At 44.1% G+C, this 10,139-nt stretch overlaps 1 protein-coding gene across 1 annotated transcript; it reads left to right on the top strand.

Moving 5' to 3' along the window:
• Positions 1-976: 976 nt before the first annotated feature.
• On the top strand, positions 977-9,878 carry fam3c (FAM3 metabolism regulating signaling molecule C). The gene is made up of 10 exons (XM_036518324.1): positions 977-1,045; positions 5,147-5,201; positions 5,292-5,396; positions 6,051-6,077; positions 6,628-6,751; positions 6,842-6,900; positions 7,030-7,080; positions 7,219-7,303; positions 7,441-7,567; positions 8,310-9,878. The coding sequence occupies exons 2-10, from the start codon at positions 5,186-5,188 to the stop codon at positions 8,397-8,399; spliced, it is 684 nt and encodes a 227-aa protein (XP_036374217.1). The 5' UTR covers positions 977-1,045; positions 5,147-5,185; the 3' UTR covers positions 8,400-9,878.
• The last annotated feature ends 261 nt before the right edge of the window (positions 9,879-10,139 follow it).

Below are 10,139 nucleotides of genomic sequence, written 5' to 3'. Positions count from 1 at the left end.
TATTGCTTGATTGTTTGTCCACAATGTTCCTTGTGGACGTGATTCATATCAAAACATAATTTGCATTTATGTGCCATTTCTCGGAAATCATCATACTGAGTAACAGGGGTGGCATAGTTCACGGTGGCGTAGATATTACTGCTTTGAGCCTCTGTTCTGCAAACCTGTGACATTATGTACCCTTGCACAAATTTTGGGATTAGACAGTCCTTGCAGGTCACCACCTCACTTCTCTCTGGTAGAGTCAGCATATTGGAATTAAGTGCAGTATGCACCCAGATAGACTGGGACTTCATGACCACCCTGTACACACACACACACACACACCACACACAGAAAGAGAGAGAGAGAGAGAGAGAGAGAGAGAGAGAGAGAGAGAGAGAGAGAGAGGGAGAGAGAGAGAGAGGTCCAATGTCAGGTCCAAGGAATAAACAAACATGAAACAACTGTGTAAAAACAGCATCAGACTCCACACCAGCCTGTAATTTATCAGCAGTTCAGATTAAAGGTCCTGCTATAGCTTGACACGTATTCAGGATCACGTTAAATGCTCAAGTACCCTCATCTCTGCAAATCTGTTTGAATGTGTTTGTCTTGCAGTTGCACTTGTAGTGAGAAAAATAAGGCGTGAATGAATAATTTACCGAAACTGAATGATCTTGATGTCTCCCAAGAATACCAAGCCTCTAGCCTTTGTCTGACTTAAGGTCATTTGAGATCTGAATACGTTCGTTTTGTTAGGGCATCATAAAACATCCCAACATAGCCCGACAGGCTTTATTACTATGAATGCAATGTATACGATGTATTTGTGCTGCGTATTGTATATGATATACATAGTATATACAGTATGCGATAACCTTTACAGTGAGACTCTAATCCTCCACGGCAGAGGGGGCCGTGCGCGCAGTGATCGCTACACTTTTGACGTAAGAAGCTCTTGCTGCGACACTTTCTGGAAAAAAAGGCTGAGCGATCGGCGAAAAACGAGGAAGTGAGAGGGAAAGAGAGTGCCCCGGGTACCTGTCTCCGTGGCATCGATCAGGTAATGCTGTTCTTCCAGCTGACAAGTTTACTATATTTTATTAATTCAAAATGCGGAAAAACAACTTTCAGTGGTCAGATGCGTATCTGTTGTTGTTGTTGCTTTCTTACGACTAGCCACCTCCCATAGTTAAGATACCGAGGTTTTACTAATGTCTGATGTTTGATGGCTAGCTTGCAAACATTAGCTGACGTAAAGCTAATCGGTGAAATTCGTGCGCTCGCTGGGTGGTAGCTAGCTACAGTTCTTTCTGATATGAATACGTATATCCAACACAGTTAGTTAGTGTATTTTGCTGCAAAATACCTAACTCCAGCTATAAAAGCTTGCTCGCAAGCTAACGTTAGCTAAATTTAAACTCAGCTAGCTAGCGTTCGCTAAATTCGCTATTCAGAGATATTCAAATTAGACGTTGCATGGCAGGGAAGTTAAAGTTAGTTAAATACGTTAAATTGTCAATAAATTAAAACTCATAGAAATGTTAGCTACGTGGCCAATTTACTACCTTGATTGCTTCCCATCGACATTTCAACATTTGAGACGTTACAGCCGACACTTCAGGCATGCCAGTGAAAATATGTAAGCATAGCATATATTCGCTTATATAAATGTAACTTAAGCTGATGCCAGCGAGCTTTGCTTGTCGGGGTTCATTTCTTTTTCACGAACACCACAATCAAAGATCTAGCTATGTAGCAGCTAACCGGTTAGTTAGCTGCCGATAGCTAGCTAACTTGGCTAACGCGTAGTATCGTTGCTTAAGTACATTCTTGTCACGCACTTCCGATAACTTTACACTGATCGCCGTTCTGGCGGCTGACCATCACTAAGCCTATCAGACACGGTAGCTCGTTGGCTTGCAAGCTAGATAATGTTTATAGTAGTGTTGTTAAACAGCTCATAGGCTTAGTTACATTGTGTCAACGCTGGCTAACAGTTTTCCTTCATCATGCAGAGTAACCTACCATGAGATGCAGCTGTCACTGCGAAATGATCGAAGGAGACGTTGGAGTAGTGCGGACGATGTGCCATTTGCTAAATTGTCAAAATAACAAAAGGACTTAGTTAGCTATAACATCAGTGATAGCTGAACATCAGTATCAGCATGCCGTTTCGGTTAGGGTTTAGCATAAAGGACACATGGTGTTTCCCTGGCTACAGGGGTTAGACTTTTGGTTAAGACTTGTGGCAATATTCTTCTGAGATAGATTTTGCGGGTAAAAACAAGGCGTTTAAGAGGCTTAGTGCAAAAAGTGAGGAGGAAAATGATTGCAGCCTGCTCCGTGGCGGTGATCATGTAGTAAATCATTATTATGCTACCTGAGAAGTTCGAAAATTAGCCAGTTTGGGTTGTTTGGGTATCAAGTTTTATATCTCTCCTTGTCAACTCTTCATTTGTGTGGCATGGAGGATGTTTGTGCCTTGCAATCTTGGCCAAAAATCTGCCCAACGAAATGTTCGAAATGCGTGTCCTTCACTTAACTAAAAAAGGAACAAATGAAACGTTAGCAACTGCGGCCAAAGACACCAGTGTTCTAGACTGTTATCAGGAGGGCAGTGGCAGGTGTTGACGTGCACTGCATGCAATCTTGCCTTATCTTTTGCACCCACCTCTCACAGCACTTTTCTTGATGTGAGCCGGATACTATACGGTTTAACCCCTTAACCATAAGAGTCTGACTTTGGAGGGACAAGGGTTAAAGCCGTGCCACTTATTTCCCCATTGCCTTATTCCAGGGCGTAGGGAGGCCCTCAGGTGAGGCAACTCATGAGGCATCCCTGTAGCCTCTGAGGTGTGAGGGGTGGGTTGGGCTGCAGGGGCTAGAGGTGGAGCTGTCAGACAAGAAAAAAAAAAAAAAAAGCTACCTTGTCTCCTTTTTCTGACAGGATTGCAAACAACAGTTGCCTTTTCAGACAACTAGAAAAATGGTAATGTAAATGTTGAGTGAGAAGTTGCGCATAACAAAAGAGGAGAATCGAAAGCAAGCTCGCTGCCAGGGTTTTCATCTCAGGAGGACAATATAGAAACACTCTGGGTTTGTGCTAAACTTCCCCGTCATTATTCCTGGTCTATTGTTCCAGGTCCTATGACCCCCAGGTAGATAAGCATTGTGTTGGGTCAGTTTTTCTTGCGCTCGCAGAGTGTAGAGTAGAACTGGACAAGCAGGAAGAACTGTCCCATTGGAAAGCAGTGTAAAGTTAAGCCGCGATAGCAAAATAAACACCTTCCCTGGCATGTTCTGATCCAGAGCATACAGTTGGAACCTTTCTTTCGAGAAGCGGAATGTGAAAAGCCGATTGTTTACGAGCAGCAAATGTCAGGAGAAATGCACTCTTTTATGGTTTGTATTGTGTCCGTTGCCTCGGGCATTTAAGAGGAAGCTGGGTGTCTGCTAGCAGACTTTCAGAGTTGGTTTTCTGCACGAGACCAGCCATCGTGCGTGCTTGCATTGCACAATCACCTCTCCATAATGACAAGAAGGGTGGTCAGATACTACAGCTTTCTAGTAACAATCTAGCATTGTTAGTTAGCTAGTTGTTTGCCAGCAGTCTGGTCAGCCAGCTGTATACTGCACACTAGAGTAGATGTGTGTAAATATGGAGCGTTGTATAAATGCACTCAATTGCAACTCAATTGTCCGGTAAGGGTTGTTTTGATTTATTTCCTTTTGCGTTATTATTAACATGTTAGGCCTACAATGTGTAGACGAAGTCAACTATTGGGTGCAATGTTTTGCACAGCTGTGTCTCAAGGAAGGAAAGTGCACGACTGGGGCCTTTTGGTTAGTGACTCAGTACATATACATTTAACAGTCTGAACCTGTTGCTGTTAGATCTCTCTGCAGGCGGGAGAGGGCATGACGATCCCTTTGTGATTGTAGTAATACGCAATACAGAGGAATGTGTCGAAAGTTGAAAGTGTGTCATCGTTACACTCATAATCTCACCACAATATGCCAGGATTAGAGGATAAAGTCAGTTTCTAATGCCTTTTATGGGTGTATTGAGCAAATGGATCACACATTTGTTGGTGTTCTGATTAGTGTCAGTGTAACAGATGAAAGGAAAATATTACAGTTTATGTCAGCTCCAGCTCTCTGACAGAATGGCATAGCTTATCATAGGGGAATAGAGCATATTACTATGGAGATCCCATTTAAAAAAAAAAAAAGGATATGGCAGTCTCTGACAGGCCAGAAATGACACCGGTTTCTGTAAGGAAATGTGTCAGGTAAGAAAATATCTGTGCTTCATTCAGTTTTACATAAGTGGACAGAGGTTTGAAAGAAAAGTAGAGAGCGGAGCAGCTTTAGTGCATGTGTAATTTAAATTTTTTAAAAAAAAGAATTTTTTTTTTGCTGAAAACTGGTTTGCCGAGTCTCGAGCGTCCTCCCCCAGCACAGCTGTGGGGTGATGACTGGTGCACAGCGAAGGCAGCGTCTGAAAAAAAACTCAGTCACACGCTTCTCACCTTCTCGCCTAGTGATCAGATGTTGCCACGTTTTTCAGATACCGCCTCCCCCTCTCTCTCTATCTTTCTCTCCTCCTCTCGCTGTCCCTCGCCCTCCCTCTTCCTCGCTTTCTCCATCCCTCTCCCCTCCTGTTCTCTCTCTCCGTTCACTTCAGTTTGTCACTTTATTGGCATGACATCACATCTATTTTGCATCTGTACTACAGTGTAAATTGTAAAAAATGTTATACATTAACAAATTAAGAACAAAGTTCAATGAACACAGTTACATACACATAGAGATTGTATCTACCTGGTTAGATGTATGTATAATAGTATATTTGCAGCATACATGAAGTAAAGATATATGAATACCCTTGTGCCTCACACTCTCCTGCAAACAGTGACAGGCAGTGATATATTGTGTCCTTGTTATGCACATTATCTGTCATTGGCTAGGAGAAGTGGGGGGTTTTTGGGTGTGTGTGAGGTTTGTAATTCTCTCTCTGGCTCCCTCTCCCTCGGTTTGATTTTTATTTTAGCTTGGTTTCCTTAATTCAATTGATAAAGAGAAATGTCTGTTGAGTTCTTTTATTATGCAGTCTAAATAAAAGGGGGTTGACAGCATTGGCTCTCCTTGTCACCTGTAGGTCTGTGTAGCGGTCATCAGAGCAGCTCAGCGATCAGCCATGGTGAGAGCCGGAGGTAAGAGCGTGGATACGGTGGCTATGGGCGCATCGTCCAGCTGCGCCAGTCAGGTGGTTTAATCCTACACCTTTGTCTCACCTTCGGTAGGAATCATCAAGCTTGCAGTGGTGGTGTTGGTCTTCTTCTTTGCCGTCTTCCTTGCCTTCCAGCTCCTGGAGATAAATGTGGATTTTAACCTTGGAAATATATTTGGTAAGTGGTTAAACTTTTAACACTGAGTGTTTCATACAATCCTTTGGCATGATGGCTGTCATAAAAAAGTCGGTAGAAGTCAGTAAAAGTCAGTTATCGGTAGCAAGAAATGAGGTAGCTACTGTTAGACTCTGTGGTGCAGCGTGCTCCTTTTGAAATGGTTTGAAGTGCTTCGTTCTAGTTGTCACAGGAGCTGCACAGGTCTGTGTTAGACTGTCAGTTTGGTTCAGTGTTTTCTGTTTAATGCAGGAAGAATCCAGCCTGTGCTGCCATGAGTCTTTATCAAGTCTGTCTGCCTTTATCAGGTCTTTTTTTAAAACTCCTACAAGGAAGTGCTAAAAAAGGATTACAGGATTTGTAATCCTGTGTGTGAGTGTATGTGTGTGTGGGAGTGGTGTGTATAAATGAGTAACAGCCGTAGGAGTGTACAAAGAAAGGAAAGTGATACTGAAATGACAGTGAGACATTACTTCCTGGTCTGGTTTCTCCTGAATCTCTGCTCCTGCCCTAGGCTGGCTTGGTGAGTGGAGCACATGCCTCCCGGATGATGGGTCATGGCAGTGTTTTACTCTGAAGCTCCTGAAATTTTGAAATCATTAAAAGATTATTATTAACCTTGAAATCCTTTTTTTTTTTTTTTGTTCCTTGCTCCAGCACGGAATGCACCCTTTGAAGATGGCCGTAAGTAAATTTTTTTTGTTTTGTTTTAAAGAATCCTGTTTTTTTTTTATTTACAGCCTTTATCACTCATAATGCTAGCTGCTGTTTGTTTGGCTTCTGTTCTTCCTCCTCAGTGAAGGTGAAGCTTACATGAATGATTATTCGCTGGAGTGCGCTGGTTTTCTCCTCTCTCTGTCTCTTGCTAACACCTTGCCATTGTTCCGGCTAAGTGGGGGCCCTTTTGCATTAACTCTGCCTCTTAATCTCGCACATGGCAAAAGCGTGGCAGCTCAAAGCGGACATTCTGCACGAGAGGAAAGTCTCACCACTGAAATGGGGAATGGGCTGTGTGCACGAGATTGTGGCTGTTGGTGCAAGTTGATGCGGTGTGAATGTGTGTGGGCTCAAGAGCTGTGTGGGAGCTGGTAAATGTCTGTTTGTGTGTGTGTGTGTGTGTGTGTGTCTCAGCATGTGTGGGCTCAGACAGTGCGAGTATGCGTGTATTTTTGGGTCAGTACTGTGGGTGAGCAGGCAGTGTGTATACACTTTTGCATTCTGAATATCGCTTCAGCCACCAGACCTCCCCGGCACAAGTGCGGCCTTTCCAAACCCTGTCCCGAGGGACACTTCGCCTTCAAGATGGCCAGCGGAGCTGCCAGCGTGGTGGGGCCCAAAATATGCCTGGAGGACAACGTGTAAGACACCCTCCGCATGTGCCCTCTACTTTTCTACCTCACAATTTTTGACCATCTCGACCTTCTGTGACGTGACTTCCTTTACTTCAGATTGATGAGTGGAGTGAAGAACAATGTGGGAAGAGGAATTAACATTGCCTTGGTGAACGGTAATTATCTCGCCCCAAAACCACATAAGCGTTGCTTCAAATGAACGGTGGCCGTTCATTGAACACACAGCGAACACGTTTGCAGAACGTGGTCAGCTGTCTGATGTCTCTCTGTCTCTGTGTTCACAGGAAAGACCGGCGAGCTCATTAAGACGGACTTCTTTGACATGTGGGCAGGAGGTGAGAATGTTGTCATTGTTTTCTGTTTTGCTTATTGAGCAATTGCTTATTGAGTTTGATTGGTCCATGTACGTGCGTGGATCTTTTGATAAATAAGTGAACCGCCGCTCTGATGCAAGGATCTCTCGCTCCCTCCAGATGTCAACGTTTTGCTAAAGTTCCTGAACACCATCGAGGAGGGGACTGTGGTGATGATGGCCACCTTCGATGACTCGGCCACAAAGTAGGGCCCCCAGTTTAACACGTGCACTTCACTGGAGCTAATCGAAACCTCACGCCATTCAGTCAGCTTTTTAAAAATTCAGGCACAAAATGCACTGTATTTTTGACACTCATTGACAGAGATTGATTGGTTCACAGGCTCAACGCTGAGGCCAGGAAGTTGATATCAGACCTAGGCAGCTCCAACATCAACTCGCTGGGCTTCAGGGATAACTGGATCTTCGTCGGAGGAAAAGGCATCAAAACCAAGAGTCCATTTGAGCAGGTAAACACCCCATATCCACCTCCACAATACAGATGATCTGAAACAGAGACCTAGGTCCTGTATCTGTAATATATTGCTAGGGCTGTTTACTGTCTAGATCTAAATCCCATTCAATTATTGAGATTAATTATCGTCTATTTTCTATTTGGCAAACTCCATGTAAGAAAATGCAGAAAATTGTGTGCTATTTCTCTGGCATTTTTTTTACCACTCACATATTTCATTATTTTACATTTTCAAAATTAAATCTAATTGTGTAAAATTGTTAGATATGTTATATTTGTCCATCAGTGTTAGACACCATCTCTCCTTTATTTGGGTGTAAATACTGAAGAGTGCCTCCCTATTGAATGAAAGTGAATACTTTTTATGTACGTCTGAGCCTGGCATGCAAAACAGTTGTACTGTAAAGACTCTAAAGTCTACATTTATATCTGTATTGCTGGATGGTCTTAACCAGGAATGACTCATAAAGAAAAGGTACTAATGTGCAATGTTATGGACGGAGCATGAAAATAACTGACCACATCTGAGCATGTGTCTGTGACACACAGCCATACTGAACATAGAATGCCAGGTTTTAAAATGTCCAGTCGAAAGCGGAATTCTACACTTGGAGACAAGCTGTGCTGAGGGGCAGGGGGGCTAATGTTGGTTGGGGCACCTTCGGGCCGGGAGGCCACCCTCTGGAGGGGTTGAGGTTGCGAAACTGACCTCCATTTTGTGCTTCATGTGTTTCCAGCACATAAAGAACAACGCGGAGACCAACAAGTACGAGGGCTGGCCAGAGGTGCTGGAGATGGAGGGCTGCATCCCCGAAAGACAAGAGTGACCTCCGACCCCCTGACCTATGAACTGCCGAAAACCCCACTAATCACATACCATGCAACCTGGCGCTCTTCCCCACTGTCGGGAGAGCCAGGAGAGGATTTTGCTTTTACTTTGGAATCCAAGGAGAGGCCCAGAGATCACTATCTTTCTCTCTCTCTTGCGTGTATATTTGGTATATTTCCAGAGAGAGGGGCTATGCGGATACAGGCTCATCAAACCCCACGTTGTTTTTCAGCACCAAGTTGAAGGAAACAGAACGCAGACACCAAATCACTGTGAAGTCACTGTTGAAAAATGGCTTTTAAGTATGTAAATGTGACCAAAAAGTGGAGTAATTGTTAACTTAATGTAAGGAAAATTCGTGTTGTATAGTCCAGGCTTTTAAGAAGGCTAGAAGTCGTGTGATTTTTTTTCGCGATGTTAATATGTACTTGGGCTGTTCTTAATACTTTTATGAAATCTGTAGTTGCGGAAGAGTTTTTAAAAATATTGTTTGTTTGGAGGCTTGCCTCTGAAGAGCCCTTTGGGACTGATTGCTACAACAGTTGTTTGATGGGTAAACGGCAGAGAAACACTCCTTCTCGCTGCCGATTTGCATTCTCGACATAGTTATCGACATAGCGCCCATCGGGAATTGCTGCTGTGGGAGCAGCCACAAAATGAGGGAACGAGATGTAACACCTAAAAAAAAGAATCATTGGTGTGCTCTTTACTGCCAAAACACTAAACAAATGACCACTTTCAGAGCAAATTTACAATATGTTTTTTTAATGCCCTGCTATGTATAACTTGAGTGTAACAACACTATTTAAAATGGTCGAAGGGGCATTCATTTTAAGTACCTGATCAGGGGTGTACCAAATGCATGATAGGGATTGGCTCCCTCTTAGGAAGGGTTCATGCTCAGCCAGATGCTTCAGGTTCTGTGAGTTGGACTCTGCCTTGCTCTGACGGGCCCACATGCTGCAGAGACTGTTATAAGACCCAGGGGAGGTTGTATGCAACAGCGGATGCTGACTGCCATCGTGTAATGGAATGTTTCCTTTTGGTCAGCCTCTCACGCTGTTAAGCATATTAGCAGGGGTAGAGGGATAAATAGCTAGAATAAATAGCATGTTTGCCTGGATCCTGGCAGGCTCGCTAGCTTGGGATCCAGGATACCTTAAATGTTTGTTGCTTTTTCTAGGAAAATTACAAAGTACTAAATTGTAACTACATTGTAAACTAGACTTTCTAGCTAGCTAACCGGTTAATGCCAGGGGTAAGCCTGGCAGTGCAGCAGGGTGTTTGACCGTCACACAGGCAAGGGCAGAGCTATGCTAATCAATATCACCAGCATTGCCCCGGGCTCCACAGCGTGTGTTACACTGCAGTTAGACTGGATATTACCACGGGTGTCTGAAGGCCACAAAGTAATCATTACTATCTTCAGCCTCTTGTACCATGTGTCTGGAGAGATGGAAAACTGAAAGGGGGGGGGGGGGGGGGGTGGGGTAGGGAATGCTCGGCTTGTGCGAGGGAATGAAGCAAAACTTAAGGCGCCGCCTAAAGACCCGTGGCCCCTTTGCCGAGGGCGTTTTGGCCCCAAACGCGCTATGCCTGCCTGCTGTCATCACACGGCAGCCCTGACCGTGTGGACAAAAGGGGCGGTTGTGCCTCTCTGTCTCCAATCACCTCACCTTCTGCCTACAGCCCAGCCAGCAGCTTGAGTTCGGGCAGCGTTTCTGTTTCGTCGTGGCAG

The sequence above is a fragment of the Megalops cyprinoides genome, chromosome 23, assembly GCF_013368585.1.
Source record: "Megalops cyprinoides isolate fMegCyp1 chromosome 23, fMegCyp1.pri, whole genome shotgun sequence".
NCBI classification, from domain to species: Eukaryota; Metazoa; Chordata; class Actinopteri; order Elopiformes; family Megalopidae; genus Megalops; species Megalops cyprinoides.
Note: the sequence above shows the minus strand (reverse complement) of the source record. Positions and strands in the feature narration are given on the sequence as shown.